This window comes from Mastacembelus armatus, chromosome 17 (assembly GCF_900324485.2).
Source record: "Mastacembelus armatus chromosome 17, fMasArm1.2, whole genome shotgun sequence".
In the NCBI taxonomy this organism is placed as follows: Eukaryota; Metazoa; Chordata; class Actinopteri; order Synbranchiformes; family Mastacembelidae; genus Mastacembelus; species Mastacembelus armatus.
In genome coordinates, this window is record NC_046649.1 from 12,128,053 (window position 1) to 12,146,834 (window position 18,782).

At 41.4% G+C, this 18,782-nt stretch overlaps 2 protein-coding genes across 5 annotated transcripts; one reads left to right on the forward strand and one right to left on the reverse strand.

The window, feature by feature from the left end:
• Positions 1-146: 146 nt before the first annotated feature.
• Positions 147-8,631, reverse strand: aknad1 (AKNA domain containing 1). Its single transcript, XM_033325645.1, is given in 22 exon segments — positions 147-349; positions 506-665; positions 808-949; positions 1,003-1,206; positions 1,335-1,441; positions 1,655-1,861; positions 2,036-2,150; positions 2,245-2,450; positions 2,536-2,630; positions 2,796-2,958; positions 3,176-3,340; positions 3,673-3,857; positions 4,261-4,453; positions 4,570-4,703; positions 4,806-4,865; positions 4,951-5,105; positions 5,525-5,657; positions 5,754-5,828; positions 5,977-6,787; positions 6,860-7,187; positions 7,524-7,737; positions 8,463-8,631. Coding segments are annotated over 21 exon segments (4,014 nt in total). The 5' UTR covers positions 7,729-7,737; positions 8,463-8,631; the 3' UTR covers positions 147-178.
• Positions 8,632-8,992: 361 nt separating this feature from the next.
• Positions 8,993-18,781, forward strand: gpsm2 (G protein signaling modulator 2). Of its 4 annotated transcripts, XM_026313278.1 has the most exons (17): positions 8,993-9,207; positions 9,997-10,035; positions 11,159-11,212; positions 11,655-12,027; positions 14,473-14,694; positions 14,769-14,904; positions 15,021-15,160; positions 15,307-15,430; positions 15,518-15,633; positions 16,002-16,157; positions 16,250-16,358; positions 16,436-16,565; positions 16,646-16,722; positions 16,909-17,097; positions 17,215-17,374; positions 17,475-17,665; positions 18,014-18,781. In XM_026313278.1, exons 4-17 carry the CDS (start codon positions 11,963-11,965, stop codon positions 18,188-18,190), a joined length of 1,992 nt encoding a protein of 663 aa, XP_026169063.1. In that variant the 5' UTR covers positions 8,993-9,207; positions 9,997-10,035; positions 11,159-11,212; positions 11,655-11,962; the 3' UTR covers positions 18,191-18,781. The 4 variants fall into 4 exon arrangements, with proteins under 4 accessions (XP_026169063.1, XP_026169062.1, XP_026169065.1 ...); XM_026313277.1 differs by lacking the exon at positions 11,159-11,212; XM_026313280.1 differs by lacking the exons at positions 11,159-11,212; positions 11,655-12,027.
• Position 18,782: the final 1 nt, after the last annotated feature.

Genomic DNA, 18,782 nt, shown 5'->3' on the forward strand with positions numbered 1-18,782 from the left:
TCAATATATACAATGATGTACAAAAGCAATAACACAAGCAGGTCCTTAAATAACTCAAAATCTCATGCTATTAAAGATTCCTTTGTCATCCAACAAAGATTTATTTTACATATGCATCACTTATCTTAGTAACTGGCAGACTGATTAATACTGGGTGAGCTGATCTGTGTCCTAGGTGTTATAATGCGTGGTGTTTCCTGCCCCCTAGTGGCTGCATGCTGTGCAGTTTCCTGCAGAATTGAGCTTTGGCTAAGTCAGACGACAGTCTCCTGGCCATGCGGTCGGTGGTTCTCTTCATGCTGCGGGCCACCTCAATAGCCTGGTCCAGAGTTCTGTTCATGTCTTCTTCCTAGAAAAAGAGAGTCAAACTTTCCAATAAAATGGATAACATGAATATATTTCATTTTGAGATATGCAGCAGATGTCCCCATATATAAAAAGAAATCTCTACTACACCTTTCAGCAGACATGCATGTGTAAAGACGAGACATCTGACCTTGCTCACTTTGTGTTTTCCTGTCTTGGTGCCAGGCTTTGAGGGCACTGAAGCAGGGGACAATGTCCCCTGGAAATACACATTGCTGGGCAGGAGTGCTGAGTCTGATTGGGTGAATCGTTTCCTGTTATGGGACATGGACTCTAGGGGGGGCTCCCTGACTTTATAGCTGCAGTTAATGAAAAAAATAAAGGATTCCAGTTTAGCAGAACTATAGGATGCAACTACTTTATTTAGGAAGCTGCTGATAAAACCTGTCAGCTTTCAGTGAGTGATGTGTTTGTGTCACACATAAGACAGACTGTGTTTACCTGGCAGGTAGGCTGCTGGACGAGCCATAGCTGACCTGGAGGAGTGGCTTCTGAGGAGATGAGGAGGAAAGGACAGACGACCTCTCTTTGGAGTAAAAACTCTCCCTGACAGCTGCTGCCCCAGAAGAAGTAAAACATTTTACTCATTTACACTTTGACCCATTTCAGAACATCCCCATGTAAATGAGAGTATACATTTCAGAGTACAACCCAAAATGCAGAATGTATTCTAATCTGAAATTTTACTGTGGCCTGGACCTCTGTTGGACCGCAGTGTCTCCTGAGCTCCATATTGAAATTCAGGTCCCGGGTGAACGTTGTTGCCTCTCCTGCTCCCTGCTGGTGAATTGTGAAACTGCAGCATGATTTCAGAACCAGTTGTGCCAGCGCTGTCTGTACCTGAGGAACAGATGTTCAAACCCGTAATTGAGAATGGAATAAATTTCTGTCCACAAAGTTGTTAAGACATATCTTCATCCTGGTTAGAGAAAACAGAGTGATTTTTGCAGTATTTCCTTCATTGGTACCTTTACTCTTGCTGGGATCCATATCTGAAGAAATCCAGTCCTCTACTTTTGTTGGACTATCAACAAGCATACTCACATTTGGCGTGCTGCCTGATGGCTTCCATGCACTAGAAATCACAGTGTAATAAAAATGGTCATATAAATGACTAAATGGTAATAACATGGCACAATTCTGAAGGTTTATTCTGGACTTTTGGTACCCGTATCTGTTATCTATTATTATTTTACTGTTGGTGTGCCTGGCAGTAAAAAAATGTAGACATGATCCAAATAAAATGTCACACTAATATAGCCTAATATATGCTGTTTCTTTCCTCCACTGTCCAGCAGGAACAGATCCACACCTGTTACAAGCTGGCCTTTGGTGGGTCCTGGGTCTGGTTTTAGACCTGCGCTCCTGACGATCCTGCTTGTATTTGGAGGTGAGATAGTCCAGTTTCTGCGCTAGGTGAGGCAGTTGGACTAAGCCCTCCTCCAGGTCCTTCTTCAGCCTGGACACCTCTGACTGCAAGGCCAGGATAACATCACTAAACACACCCAAACACACAGATACATGTGTTTAGATGTTCCGTTTATAAATAGGCAAGAAGATGATGATGGTTAAATCTTTATTTGCATTAGTGAAACAACTGCTCAGAGATTTAGTTTTCAGCAGGGCAGCAGTCCATGGCCAACGCTGGTTACTCCTTTAGCGTGCTGACCTATTACAATAGCAGGGGTACAGCTGGCTGCCTCTCTCTGCTGTATCCATGGTGCTGCTGAGTACTGGTGGAGCTACGTGGTGATGGAGCTGTGCAGGCAGGCTAGAATCAGATCCTGTTTGGTCAATAGTGGAGAAGAATTCATCATTTCAGTTTGGAAAAGAAACGATAAAATAAAAACTTAATAAAAACAGAAAGGACTTGCTCACCATGGAGTCTTACTGAGTGCTCCTTAGTTGTGCTGTCCACCCACTGCTCCACTGCTGCTGATGCACCACAGGACTGTGCTTGGACAGGTGGATGTGAGCAGGCCTGTGGCTGGCTGGTCAGAGAGGCTGAATGGATGGCTGTCTGCAGGTTGGAGCAGGAGCCCTCACTGTCCGAGCTACTTAAACTATCGTTATGCGACTGCACACTGTGGATGGACAGATTGAACTCCAGCTATTCTGATGGGTAAATAGTGACTATGGATCAGTTAGTAGATCACTCTTGATTTGTACCTTTCTGTTAGCAGATTTGGTTGAAAAGGCCCAGATGCTGATTGATTCAAATAGGAGCTCCCGAATCCACTGTCTGTCTCTGAGCTGACAATTCTCTACAACCCAGAAAACACAATATCAATTAAAGTAAAACAGCCTATTCACCACTTAAACAGCACCCCACAAAACCTGTTGCATAACAAACATTAAATTATAATCTTAGATGAGGGGCTGCAGAGATATTACTGTGTCTGTCAAACCAACTTTTATCTATGCCTGACCTGCAATAAAGATGAGGTGGTGAGTGGATGCTCTGAGAGGCTGTGAGTGTCTGAGTCTCGGGGTGCAGCTGAGGAACAGGAGACCTCCACAGCCAGACTCGCATAATCACCCAGATCGCATTCACCCTCTGGGTTCAAGACACTATCTGTGGTGTTATCTCTGCTGCAGTGGTATTTAAGATATTTAGAGCTAGTTAATGACTAACATTACTGCTGAGAGATCTTTTTTGTAATTGTTGTAATTGACACTGTAACATTATATATAAAACACTGTGATAATTCCTCTAAATACAGTGAATGTTTGTCCACATACATATTTAGAAGTAGAAGACTCACAACAAGACAGGATTACAGGACAGAATACTTGTCACAACACTGACCTTGCAGGTGTGTGGTCCCTCTGTCTTGAGGTGCTGCTGGATCCACTTAGGTACGCTAAGATGTTACTATGATCTGTCCCCAAGACAGAGCTGCTGCCCTCTTCATTCCCCTCCTGATCCTTGGCTGTCTGGATGTCCAGTCTCTCCAGAGAGGCACATGGACTCCTAAAACAGGACAGAGAAGAAAACCTGCTCACATAGGTCCAAACACTCTGTTCACTCCGCACGGTAGAACCTAACACCAACACTGTACCTGACACATGATCCTCTTACAAAGGAGGGCTGAGAACGTGCCTATTATTTGAGCACGAGCAGAAACACATAAATAACAGTTGTGTTTTCAGATATTCACAGTCAGTACAGTTTCACTTGTATTTCTAAAACATAAAAACTGAAGATATTGATTATTCATAATTATTAGTAAACCAAATCTGAAAAAAGAAATAAAAATACTGCATGAAGACAATAAATTATATTATAATTTTACTGGAGATTACCATGAAGGGCAGCCGTTACATTCAGTATTTTGGATGAAACAACCAGCTGTCTGCACATCACTGCTTTGCTCCAATCCACCACCTCCATGGAGCTCACTGCTTTCCTCTTGTTTTTCATCCTCATTTTGTTGTATCTTATAGCTTACAGTGGAAAAAACTGCACGTGGACCCTGAAACATGAAACCCTGTCAGATAATTTGCGGTTAGTGCAATCCTATCCACACACTCAGCATTTTTTCATGGAGAGGACTTGTCACGAATCAATGTAGGGTGTGGATATACATTAGGTTCAGTTTTCAAAACAGAGCAGGCTGCATTCATATAGTAATTAGCACTAATCACAAACTACAGTAATATAGTTTGACTTTACTAGTGTTACTAGTAGTAACACAGGTAATTTGCAAGTAATTTATAATGTCATGTAATATATTCCTATGATGTAGCTTAATCATCAACATTGTATTTATAAATTGTGATTTTATCCATCATAGTTTCAGTATGTCATATAGTAATTTTATGTTGTGCTTACTAAGCAATTGAGTTTATTACATTGCCAAAAAAAAAGAAAAAAACACAAAGGTTTTGTACCTCATGCAGAGAAGTTGGAGGTGAGGGTGTGGGCATGCAGAGAGGACTGGGCTTCATATGCAGCATCTCTTCCATGGGTGTGGGAGTGGAGGATGAGTGAGGGGGGGAAATCTGTTCATATGCATTTTTATCTAACATCTCCTTTATATCTTCAAGGTGCATCCCTATCCTGAATATGTCTCCCTCCACCAGCCTGCACATGTGTTAGCACATACACACATACACACACACACACACACAGACACATGAATGGATGCATTACATGATACTGACATATTCAGACTGGTGCAATAGTGAGGTCTGTTTAACCTGTTTGGGTCAAAGGTACCAGTGTTCCTGGACAGACCAATGTACTTCTGCATCTCCAGAGCTCTGTGCTCTTCCTTCTTACTGATGTAATTCCTCTCTAACTGGTCCTGAGCCTCCATCATGCTCCTCAACATCTGACAAAAGACAATTTCACATTTATGCACAGACAAAAGTGAAATTACATCACTAACAATCAAAAGTCATCCAATTAGATGGTGGATGTAAACAGTTCTTACCATTTGCTGGTCTGCTGTGCTTACTGACATGTTGCTTACACTCAATTTGAACTCTTTCACCTGAGCAGAGGTTTTGTAAATAGATGTAGAAATCAGTTTTAGTGTTTTATTGAATGGTAATATCCTTGTATGCCTTTAAACCTACCTTGTCCATGAAGTGGCTGGCAATGTCTCTCAGCTCAGCAGTCATTATTTCCCCATCACTGGGAAACTCTTCTGTCTGATGGGAGAAAGCTTTAGTATTGTCCACCTTCATAATGTTGCTCTGTGGGGTTGCTGCTCCTTTTTCCCCTAAGTTTTCTGAAAACAAAGCAAGACTAGAGTGATACAGCAACAGCAAATTAACTTGAATACCATGTCCTTGATAATTAGGCTTTGATAAAATTCTACATCCCCGTCATGGATTGGCATATATACGGTGAATCTAAGGAATATTTTTTCTTACCTCTATTTACCTCATCAGTGTGAATGTCAGTGTATAAATGTGAAGAAATAATTTTGTATTTGATGAAAAATAAAAATACAGAAACATACAGTTACTGATGATCCTGTGATTAGAGAATATGATATGGTAATCAAAAATGAGACATTTTAGTGTGGTTAGATTGTCCAGTTTGCAGTTGTTCTTCCCTTCTCCAAAAGCGAAGAAAATGTGTTTGTGGAACCAGAATAGTGCCATTTAACCCAAGTTCTATCTATAGACAGACACAAAGATGTACCTGACAGGGGAAGGGGAGAAACCAAGGATCCAACATGGCTTCCCGCAGCTAAGTTCCTCTGCTGATCATCAGCATTCAGATGTTGATGATATTCAGCATCTGAATAAGGCATCAGTTCTGAGGAGGGCTGAGTCTGCAAAAACATTAAACAAATATGTAACTTGAAAACTGAAAATGTGACTATTATTTTAATTTCATAGTTTACATCAATCAAAAATTAAAAACTTACAGTGGTTCCTAGTCTCATTTGATCAATAAGGTTCTCTGCCTCAGCATATTTGGTTAGTAATTTATCATATTCAGCCTACAGAAATGAGGAAGCGTTAGTCCTGCATCTAACACAGCATTTAAATGTGTGTTACAGTGTGAGGAAAGCAAAAAAAGTGAATGAGACGGGATGATGGGGTGAGATAAAAGGTGAACTATGGGGAATAATCCTGATGATTGTGTACCTGTAGGTGATGCACCAGTGCAGGAGGAGACCGTTTGTCCTCATCTTTTAAGACGTAAGGCTTGTCGGATGGTGGGACTGCATCCTCCAGAACTCTGCTGATCACCTCTAACATAATCAGAGGGGACTGGGCTTTGTGCATGGTGCGGGGGCTCTGAGGTACAGGTCTGGCAGGTCCACTAGGTGCTTTGGGAATTTTTACCTTGGGGGCAACCTTGGAGAAGTCAGGAAGGGGGTAGTGGACTTGGCCTTGGCCATACTTCATCTCGCTGAACGACCTAGTGGGTACAAATGGGACTTTTGACTCTTGACAATCCTCTTCGGCCTTTTCCTGCTTCACAGCATCTACAGCACTCTTATCCCCACCGCTCTGGTAGGAGTCTGTACTTGCAGAGCTAGATGCAATGCCATCAGTACCAAAGGGGATATTATCAATTTCCCTTTCTGCTTCCTCCTCTGAACTTGAGTCTTTTGATGCAGTATTACTTTTTTCATCATTCATGCCAGAGCGGAAACTCTGATTATTCTCAGAATGACAAGCAGGGCTCCCTGGGTAGTCACTATTAAATGCTGTGCTGTTGTGTGTTAAAGCCAAACTAAAAACAGTTTCATCCACGCTCTCCAGCAGGGACACCTCTGGCAGTGTCTCTGCCTCTATCAGCCTACCTGACTGCAGCAGCTCCTCCTGGGAGAAGTGTTGCAGCAACAACTGGTTAATGTCTGCAGCACTAGGGCATGGTGGAACAACAGCATTTGGCTTGGAAGCATCAAAAAAATTGCCCTGCTTGGTGTTGGCAGCTTCTTTCAACAAAGTTGCTGGTTTCTTATTATGCTCAATAGAAACTAAACTTTCAATGGTGTCATCTCTATCTGTTGTAGTCAATTCAAGTAAACCAGGAACATCTGGACTTGCATGAACAGTATCTCTTCCATCACAGCTCATGTTGCCCTCAGAGGTAGCTGTCTGGTTGAAGTAGGGGCTTCCAAGCTCATTATCATAAGGTAGATCCTCCTGATCCTCGTCACTTGTATTTTGCTCTGGGTCCTCATACCGTGAGTTTAAAGGTGGGTCATCTTGCATTGTGTTAGGTCTTTGGACAGACACATGCGATATGTTGCACTTAGCCTTGCTTTCAAACACCCTCTCACTATGACTGCTCCCAATACTGGACTCTGAGGAGGTGTCATCCAAGGCTGACAGCTCTGCGCTCCCTGCAGATTAAAGAACACCAACAAAAAACTGCTTAAGTAGAGAGCCACATGGTCTAATTTTAACTGTAACCCTTTTTCAAGGCTGTCCTCTATTTAGAGTTCCATCCTCATCTCAAGTTCTTTTCCATTGTCTGTTTAAATTTACAGTAGGTTTAAGCCTAAAATCACCAATAATGATCCATGAGTGATCTGTGAGGAACACTGTAACTTGTTGTTAAATACAAACTATTGCTACACATGTTTATGACAGACTGTGTCATGGACTATAGTTCAGTACAGTCACTAGAATTTAAAACACTCAATAGACACATTGATAGTGGTTACTCCAAGACTTACCACTGAGATGGATGCTAGGCTCTGAGGCTGCAGACTCTGCTTGGGATAGATGTAAAACTAAAGAACTCTCCAGATCACTGAAGTGGAGACTTTCATCCTCGCTCAGGTCAACAAAGATGCTCTGCTGGATGCACTTCTCCCATAGCACAGTGGACCTGTCTTCTCCCTGAACATCCTCATCCGACTCCTCGGGATCCCCCTCCATGGACTCTGTCTGTAGCAGAAAATGTAACTGGACACTCTATTGAACCTCCTTTCAACTTTGTTCAAACAGGGGATAAGGAACGACGATAAAACACCTGTTCATCACTTAGCAACAGAACTTGTGAGGTGACAACATTGGCTTGAAGTGTGCTGAGCTGTGAATTTCTGAACAGGCAATACACTATGTAGGCAGTGTGTTCTGAAGAATGTTTATGAAATAATTTATGTATGAATGTGAAATGGTGCTATTCAGATCCTTTATTTAAGAGTCGCAATTCCACAATATTATAATATTAAACTTCAAGTAAAAGCCCTGCATTTTATATCTTGGTTAAATAAAAAGTGTTGTCAGCATCTATTCAAGGTGAAAGCACAATATCTGAAGCATAACAGACTCAGGCATTATTTTATTTTTAAAATTATTTTTATTGGAATATATATGTGACAAAGTAAAAAGTACACTATAATACATGTTGAATAGAAGTATGGAGTAGCAGGAAATGGAAATACTCCAGTAAATAAAAAGTACATAAAAACTGTAAAAGTTACAGTGACGTTAGCTACTTTATGAAAATATATTTAATTATATCATCGGTAAGAGAGGACGTGTAGAACGTATTTAAATATGATCTACTACACTGCAAGCTTGACATACAGTTTTCAAACTGTTTCTGTAACGTTAGTACTAAATTGTCAATCTCATTTTGAGATATTTTGGTGGTGGTGGTAACTTACTCTGGTCGATAGCCCTTCAGTAGTGCGCTATTTGTTTTAAGGTGATCCGATCCACAGCCATGCTCCTGCTCCTGACATCATGTAGCAACTAGGTACCGTATTTGTGTCTCTTGTCTTGACATATGGTTTCTGGGACAGGTCTAGTTTCTGAGGCATCATGAATAATGAACACGGCAGCGCTGAACGTCTGGAGACTGGCCGCGTACAGGCGGAGTCTGGTTGCCAGGGAACGGTAACGTTACCACAGTTACCACTGAACGACTACTACAGAAGTAACACGTCTAGTTCTGGACAGTAAACCTGAGATAGTTATGGTATCTGGTGTCTGGACTGGTGGACTTTACACGCCAGGTGCTCCTAGGTGTTCACTTTGCAAGAAAAAAAGAGTAAACACACAGGCTGACACCGAAATAATTACAACACGTCATGTCTTTCTGTTCAAATCTATTGGTCCAATGGCGGTCATTTGGGGCGGGGTTATCTTTGAATCTCGCCCTCTGATTGGCTGTTTGTCGAAAACATACGCTACTACAGCCGCAAGTGTTTTTTTTCTTTCTCTTCGAAGTTAAATCGAAGTTTTACAAGAGTTAAAGGATAATGTAGTGCTATGCGGACATATTACACTTTGTCTCATATATGCAGTCGTGTATATGTATGATTGTTTTTAACGGCGCTATGTTTTTAATCCTATGAGAAAGTAAAGAAGAAAAGACAAGTCACCATTGTTCGAACTGGATCGCCTAACGTAAGTTTAGCAGCTAACATGCTAACTAGGCTAATCTTCAGCTGGACGTGGTATTGTAATCAGAGAGAGACGAACTCACTGTTGATGTTTGTGCCTTTAAACTGCAGTTATTGCTGTCTTATTGGATAAACTTATGATAGTACCCAATATCAAAGTGTGGTGTTTACATTCCCGCTGTGTAGTCAGGCGTCACTGCTCACTAGAGCAAAGTCTGTATGAATGGATTGATAGTGACAGCACTGTGTCCAGTAATGTCAGAGAGCATATTGCTAACAGCTATTGATTAGTCCCACATTTCTCCATATTCAAAGATTTTCTCGCTTGTTTATGTCTATAGCACATGTCCCTAATTGTCATATAACGCTATGTATGATTTTTTTAAAGTAACGTTAGCTACTGTATGAATCTGCTTAGTATAGATATTCAACATGATTGGATGTGTTACTGTATTTTGTCTTAAATGGTTTTGGTACATTTAGCTAAAACTAATGCACTCTAATACAACCCTGGAACAGCTATACTATTTTATTTTGGGAGTTGTTTCTAATATTAAGTCTCACTCATTGAATATGGTTTATTAGGTTTACAGAGTTTATTATGTACACTGGGTTTTAGCTAGGTGTACCTAATAAACTGGCAACTGATCATACATGCCATCTGGATTACTAAATCACTAAGATCACTAAGCATTGTAGTGTAAGTTTAAGTTCAGTGTTATATCAAAACTGAATCCTAATGACCTTAATCATGTAAGACAAAGTTATTCATGGTCGCAAAACTTTCTTGCAGGATTTCCAGATTTCCTGTTCCCGTGAGGAAGAGTTATCGGTCAGTATCCTAGCACTTATTTAGTTGTTTTTGTTTTGGTGCAGGAGTTTTGCTGGCTCATGGTACATTGCTGAGTCCTGTTTCCATATTTAGATTCTGTAGTCAAAGTCAGTACTTATTTTAGTGCATCAATGGGCTGTAAGCACAAAGAAAATACATCACATCTGTTCTGTGTTAAAGATGAAATCATGCACTGTTTGTGACTCAAGAACGTCACTTATTACCTCCTGTGAAGTTGTCATTAAAAAACAACCTCTTTTAATTCTTTTGATGTGTCTGTAGACACGCATTCCTGCTTCCTGTTACAGATTTGTCCATGTGCACTGTAGCTTTGTGAGCAAGACAGGGCCCTCAGAAACACACCCAGTTGGCATACAATGGTGGAAAAGCCTGCACGAACACTGGCGCACATCAATTGGTGATTTTAATAATGTGCAGCAACATGTACAGCACAGACTACTAAAGCCCTGAGCTTTAGTTTGTGTCATAACAAGTTGCATTTAAGTAGCAGCAGGACCAACAGACTCAGAAAAAGCACAATTCTTATATCTCTGTCTGTATTTTTGAGTTGGTCATGAACTGTGAAATGTCTCCTCAATTCTATGTTTAGTGTTGAATATCTATTCTGCTATGTCTCAGTTTGAGAAATATATCACTCTTTAATGAAAATGAACATCTCACATCATCGCAAGAACCGATTGTGATTTTTCATTTTAGCAAAATGGTTCCTGTTTTTGATGCTGTTTTGTTCGTCATTAGTTTTTAAGATTTGTTTGAACTCAGTGCTGAGCTAACACTGGTCAAAAATAAAAAATCCCAGCTCAGCTAGCTTATACTTGGCCTCCTCCCACTCATGAGTGGCCTGTATGTAGGTCTGAACATTTTGTTGAGAAAAGATCACAATGAGGGGCATTCAAAGTGCCTAAACTATAAATCGATATGCAATCACAGTTTCATGTGTTTAACTGTCAAGACACTGTATACATGAAATATAGTGCCCTGTATCAGAGAAATGAAAGATAGCCTCTGTGTATGAAGGTTTTTAATAACATACACCACTTGTTTTCCATGTCTGAGCTGCCTTTTAGCTCTTGTCAACCTTAAGAGAATTTTGTGTGTGCAGGGTTAAAAATGGGGGGCAATGGGTGTGGCTAGTATGACATCATGGAGAAATTAGGTAATGGTTGGTTCTGTTCTTTGTGCAGTCTATGCTATCCATGGAGCTTGTCTATCTCTGTCCTTTCCTTTGGTGGAAGTCACATACACACAATGTTTAATTTTCTTATGCAAGTGCTACGGGTTTCTTTCTCCTCATTGCAGTGGAAGTTTTCTTGACAAATCATGCAACTCACTGCTTGCATAGCTGTTACATCCTGATGTGTACATAGCTTGCTCACTTTAGAGCACATGCGCACATTTTCAAGCCCGGATCAATTGAGTCACCGTCTTAGATTGACAGCTTGGCCGTGCTGACCCCATCCATTCACTCACCCTCTGCTCTCTCACTCTCTGCCTGCCAGCCTACCCTACTGGTGCATGCTGCTGTTTGGTTGGTGTTGCCATGGCACCGTGTGGCCAGACTGAGGCTTCACATACAGCATCTTGTGTTCTCTTCACAGAGGGCCACTGACGGGAGATTGATGGCCAGTGACGCAAAACACACAGTGTTCGAAAGCAGCCGTGTGGCCTGACGCTCAGGACTCTGCAGCTCTGTGTGACACTCATGGGGTTACCTTCCCCTGTCAACATTCAGCAGAGGGACAGTCGTATGCTTCACCACTTTTGGTGACAATTTTTTGTTTGGATCACCTCCTCTTTCACCACTCCTTTTAACCAAAGATTTTTTTCTTTCTCCCTGGCTTTTCTTTTAAACGCCACAATTTTTTTGGGAACGAAACTGGGATTTTCCCTTATATTATGCACTTCAATGGATACCAGTTGCTCAGTGGTTAGCACGCAGGCTGAGGATCAGTCCTTTCATGTCCGCTACAGGTAGGAATCTCTCCTCCCTCAAGAAAAACATGCCTGTAGAGGCTTTGTGCTCTAGCTTATCCCTCCCCATTAATTTAAGATGTGACTGTTAATGAAACAATTTGCTGGTGACTAAGAGAAGAAAAGCAATTTTATATCAGGTAACTTACTTGAGGTATTACTTATTTCATGTTACGTTGTTGATAACCTATATTGACTTATAAATTGAGGTTTCTGGTAAATTATTGGAGGCTTCTTTTACACTCCTTTCTATGAGATTATTGATTAAAGGCAGGTGATTTTCCAAAAAATAAAGGCATCAGCCACCTGTCTCTATGTACACATTTAAAGAGCTCTGCCAACAGGTGCTCCGGTCAGCTTGAATATTTAACAAGCACTGAAAAATTCATCACAGCTGGCTTTATTTTTCACCTCACGTGTCCAACTCTTTTGGCTAGAATAAGCATCTGCTAGCTGAAAGGCTTTTTTTCCAGTGGAAAGTGCTGTTTAGATGGTTACCCTGTTATACTGTACTACAGCGTCTAATAAAGCTACTTAGCACTCAGCAGCGCTTTAATCTGTCGGGTGCACACACTACAGCTGTAAGCTCAGGTGACCAGGTCAGAAGAGAGGGCTTGACAAGCAGATTAGCTAAGAAGATGCTGATTGAGCAGTTGCCTTTCTGCCATGCTTTGGCACTAGGGCTGCACCTATCGATCATTTTTGGAATCGAGTACTCTACCGAATATTTCAGCGATTATTCGAGTAATCAGATTAAATTGACTTTTGCATTTTTAAACAATAATACTATTGTGTAAACGACATGTTACCTTAAAATGATGTTACCTTGTGTCGGCTCCGCTGGGTGAGCCACTCTGGTTCACAGCTGGATGTTTTCTGTTCAGAAGTTGAAGCATTGAAGTGTTGTTGTGGTTTGGCTTATTTAAGTTTTAAACGGTCCCAACCTGTGGACATTTTCTGCCTTTTACAGACGGTTTTGCTCTCTGCCGTAGCGCCAACCTTCGATACGGAAATGTTGTTGTACGACCCGTGGAACAATGATCCCATGGAACAATGATCCTTATGCGTAGCAGGTCCGACAACGCAAGTGACAGTAATTAAACGAATACTCGAGGCAAAGAATTTTCGATTTTTTTTGCAATCGAATTAATCTGTTTAGTCTCCTTGAAAGTTTTCCAGTGTGTGATGCTGAAATATCTCTGTAACGTCAGAAGACCCGTAGTTTTGAAATGACACTTTAAACTTTTTCTTTTACTTAAATGAACAACAAAAAAGATCTTTATCTTCTTTTACTGTAGTCTTCAGATTTATGTTGAGTTGATCTCTCCATGCTTCAGAGAAAGAGAAGGAACTGTAGCCTTGAAGTTTTTTCCGGTGGAAACCTCAGTACATGCCTCTCAGATGCTCCATGTGCTCCTGTTGTAAGACACGAAAGGCCAGCAGGTAGGCTAGTGTGTGCCATTGCAATAGTGTTAGATTATATGTTAACCTGGTAGTAAAGAAAAGGCTCTTCTAATTTAGGGCCTAAGATATATGAGCTTTATTGACTATTCAGGGCATTATGTTTTCCTTTGTTTACAAATTATAGCCTAGTTTTACAACGAAATAAGCTGCGTTGTTAGGTGTTTTAACCTATTACTTCATGTGAGGAATCCAGACTAGAATGTGTGTTTTTGTGTGTTTCCTGTGTTAGTTTTTTTTTTTTTTTCAAATAAAACCTTGGGTGTACACAGGAGGAAAGCTTGAGATAAAAATAAAAACTAAATAGAGTTTGTGTGAAGCTGGTCTCTTCTGAACAATACACTTTCCTGAAAAACAAAAGTTGGCGACTAACAGTTTTTGTTTTGCTCAAATACACTTCTTAATCTAAAAATAATCTGTCTGCAGATAAGCCTCCATGTGTAACTCCACAAGTCAGTTGTTTTACAGGAACCGCTTTTAAATGCATAACTGTTGTATTTACATTGTTGTATTGATTTCCTACACCACAGGAAGTCGGTGGCTGCATCTGTCTGATGTATGGATATTTCAACACATAACACAAAATATTGCAACTGTTTTTAATTCTAAAAAAAAAAATCTAATAAACATGGGGATCAGGAATGTAGTCTGTGAGATTTCTACCAGCTCTTTGCTCTATTTTATTGCAAAAGGAACCCACTTTACTTTGTAAGGCATGTCAAAAGGATATGAGATAATAATAAACACCAATGTGAGTCATTGTTCTCTGAGGGTGGAAGGAAGCTGAACAACATTCCCAGTTAAAAGCCTTTGCTCAGCAAGAGGTCTGGTCAGTTGGCTGTAGGTCACAGCCACAGAAGTTCTGCTTTTCTGCAGCTTCTTTAACTTTGTTTTCATTACAGAGTTTGGACTGTAGACACTTCTCTTGAGGTCCTATTCTTATTAGACACCCAACGGACTGACGCTGCTTCTGCCTTCTTGTAGGATGGAGGTGTCCTGCTTGGAGCTGGCTTTGGAGGGTGAGCGGCTCTGTAAGGTGGGCGACTACAGAGCAGGCGTCTCCTTCTTTGAAGCTGCCATCCAGGTGGGCACAGAAGACTTGCAGGTGCTCAGTGCCATCTACAGCCAGCTGGGCAATGCCTACTTCCACCTGCACGACTACACCAAAGCCCTGGAGTTTCACCGGCATGACCTGACCTTGACCAGGTTAGAACACCACAGCCCTCCTATTTCTTCTAATAGATCATGTCATTATTGTTAACACGATGTGCCTGGTATAGGACAATTGGTGACTTCCTTGGAGAAGCCAAAGCCAGTGGAAATCTTGGCAACACATTGAAGGTCCTGGGACGGTTTGATGAGGCTGTGGTTTGCTGTCAGAGGCACTTGGACATTGCGAGGGACATTAATGACAAGGTGAGGCTGATGTGTATTCATACATGTAATTGATAATGTATACAGTGAAATATTCTGCGGTGCATGCTGGGGATTCAGAAGACTTTTGGCATTGACATGTTGATCCGTGCTGTTAGGTGGGTCAGGCGCGCGCTCTCTATAACTTTGGGAATGTATACCATGCCAAAGGGAAAAGTATCTGCTGGAGTGGAGCCGAGCCTGGAGATTTCCCAGAAGAAGTGATGATGGCACTGAGGAAGGCAGCTGAGTATTATGAGTAGGTCATCAAGTGTGTGCATGTTTTAATTATAGTAAATTGTAGTAAATGTCCATTATACAGTACATATTAATGATACAGTGCTTCGCTGCTGTCTGTAGTACTGCTCTAATTACTGTCTGACTTGATTGTATGTGGATGTTCAGGGCAAACCTGGTGATAGTGAAGGAGCTTGGAGATCGTGCCGCCCAGGGTCGAACCTATGGCAACCTTGGAAACACACACTACTTGCTGGGAAACTTTCGCAAAGCTGTGGCTTCTCATGAACAGGTGTGAGGGAAGCTTAAAAATGACTCAAATGCATCAGCTAATCACTGATTTTAATAAAAATATATAATATATATGTTTTTGTTTCAGCGCTTGCTCATAGCTAAGGAGTTTGGTGACCGCTCAGCAGAGAGACGGGCTTACTGCAACCTGGGGAACGCATATATCTTTTTGGGGGAATTTGAAGTGGCAGCTGAGCATTACAAGTAAGCCCCACACCACACATTAATCTTGTCTATTTTTTAAAAAAAAAAAAATTTTATACAAAGCTACAAAGTATGCCTATATGTAGAATCAGTAACGTGGTAGATAAAACGATATTTTCTGACTTATAGAGAAGGCTACTACCACCAAGACGTAAATATTGATTGTACTGACACTAAGACCAAGCTGTACTTCCTTTTTTCCTTCTTTCCATGAGTATCTTACAACCTCTACATCTTGAAAAGAGAACCCTGCCTAGTGTATGACATTATGTATTTTTCCATGATGGTGTTTCTCCTGAGAGTTGTTCTTTAGTGAAATAGAATAGCCAGAGGCACATATTCAGCCAGCTCGTCTGTGTGTTTGTCAGGAGGACACTGCAGCTGGCGAGGCAGTTGAAAGATCGAGCTGTGGAGGCTCAGGCCTGCTACAGTCTGGGCAACACATACACACTTCTCCAAGACTATGAGAGAGCCATAGATTATCATCTCAAACACCTCATCATAGCCCAGGACCTCAATGACAGGTACACAGACACATGCACTGTTGTAATAAGAGTTGTTGCTCATGTATTTTAAGTATGGCCCTGTACATGGATTTAAATGTGTTGTGCTGCAGGATTGGGGAGGGCCGTGCATGCTGGAGTCTAGGAAATGCTTACACTGCACTGGGGAACCATGACCAGGCCATGCACTTTGCTGAGAAACATCTGGAGATCTGCAAAGAGGTACATGATTGAAATGGTTTTCATTATCACAGGTTAAGATGTTGTACAATGATAAAGCTGTGCATGTCTTTTTCCAGACTGGAGACAGGAGTGGGGAGCTGACAGCTCGTATGAACGTGTCTGATCTGCAGATGGTTCTGGGTCTGAGCTACAGCACAAATAGCTCCACCCTATCAGAAAATAAGGATGTAGACTATAACATGCATGGTAAAAACTGTATAATCAGACACCCTAAACCTTTTGCTTTATCAGAGGTAACAGGTGCTCACAGTGTTTATGTGTTTTAGGAGCCAGGCCCAGGATGAGCAGAAGACACAGCATGGAGAACCTGGAGCTGATGAAACTCACTCCAGACAAGATGAATGTAAGAACAGCCCTTACACACAGTCCACATTCCACTAACATTTCATTTTCCATCACTACACTAAACCAGGTTGTTTACTTTGCACTGTCACAGATAATGTGATAATTTATCTTGACCTAGCTTTGTGTTTCTTCCTCTCAGCTCATTTTCTATTGTAGTAATTTTATCTGTCTGTGTGTACTGAAGGGACAAAAGTGGAATAGTGACATTCTGGCCAAACAGCCCAAACCCTCCCTGGCTAAGAGCTCCTCCAAACTGTTCTTTGTCAGCCGTCTGCGTGGAAAGAAGTTCAAGGCTGGTGGTTCCAGTAAGGTCCTCCAGGACACCAGCAACACCCTAGACACCAGCCAGACGGCCTTACAAGGCCCACAGAAAGTAGGTAGCACAGGTTGCCTACAGCTGATAACCACATGCTTTGTTCATTCTGTCTTCTGCTCCTGTTATCAAACAAACTTGCCGTTTTCCATGTTTTTTTTTTTTTTTCTGTATTAGCGGCACAGTCCTGACATGATTGGAGATGAGGGTTTCTTTGACCTGCTGAGCCGTTTCCAGAGCAACCGTATGGATGACCAGCGCTGTTCAATACAGGATAGGGGCAGCAGGTTATCATTAAACAGTGGCCCAGCATCCCCTCCAAGAGCCATCAGGAAATGTGAGTCCATACATTCACACTCAAAGGTGACCCAGTTCCCACAGTAAAAGTTCCCTCCTGTTTATGTCTTCTGGCACTTTGATCCTCTCCAAATCTGTAGCTGTGTCCGAGGCTGCCAAAATCTTGGGCGCTCAAGGCCGGCGGTTAGATGAGTCGTCAGTAGCAGGAGGAAGCCTGCCAGGCCTCAGGCTCAATCAGAACAGCAACCAGGCCGTGCTTAGCCACCTGATGGCCAACGCCGACAGCGCTGAGCCGGACGACGACTTCTTTGATATGTTGGTCAAATGCCAGGTACCTGAGCTAGACTGACTCAAAAACAAATCCAATATGTTTGATATGGTCAAAGGAAAGGCTCTGATAATGATAGTAAAATGAGTCGGGCTCAAGAAGAGCCTTTTCTTGAATATTGGAAGATGAAACAGTCTTCAAAACCAATTATTTACAATAACAGCAACATCCTAAATATCATGTTGTTGATGTAATATAAAAACATATGTCATGCAAAAGAAGAGGACATTTCATTGATCTAGTATTGTGGGGAAATTCAATTCTAAATGAAAAAAAAATGTGATTATTTGACTCAGAATTATGCAGCCCTAATCACAAACTCATAATGTGTCTTTAACGTCTTCTTTCCAGGGATCACGTTTGGATGATCAGCGCTGTGCCCCTCCCCCCCCTCCAGCCCGTGGGCCCACAGTACCAGATGAGGACTTCTTCAGCCTCATCATGCGCTCTCAAGCCAAACGAATGGATGAGCAACGTGTCACCCTGCCTTCTGCAACAAACTCTACATCCAGGCCCAACTCCAACTGAGCTAAGCACTTACAGGGACAGGGTCTTTTGTAATCTCCTGAAGGTATGGACAGCACTGGGGTTGAGCAGTGGGGTGGTCACTTGTGTGTTTTTATGTTTGTCCATTTGGGCAAATCAAAGCACTGTCAACTTTGTATGTAGGATACAGTAAGGAAAAAAACTCACTTGTTTCGTACAACTTGCACAGCTACAGTAAATTCTCACTAGTATCAGGGACAAAAGTGTTTTTTTTTTTTGTTTTTTTTTTTAATCCTTATTTTTCATAATTCTGTAATACTACACATTAATTTCAGTGTATTTTTCAATACACATCTACAGTTACCTTTTGTATTTATTGTACTTTTTATGTTATTCTTTTAACTGCCTGTCCACCACTATAAATGAATGTGGTTATACTCAGAGGTACAGCACTCTTTCCATGTTTTTTGTTTATATGTGAGGCTTTTGTGAGTTAACAACAGCTTGTTTATGTTTGATAAAAGAATGAATTTAACCCATGTACAGCCCATATGCCCTTTTGTATTCAATGTTTTGAGTGAGCTTAGTGGAATAAAGCCCTATTCATGTAGGTTTCTTGTTTGGACTTTGAAAC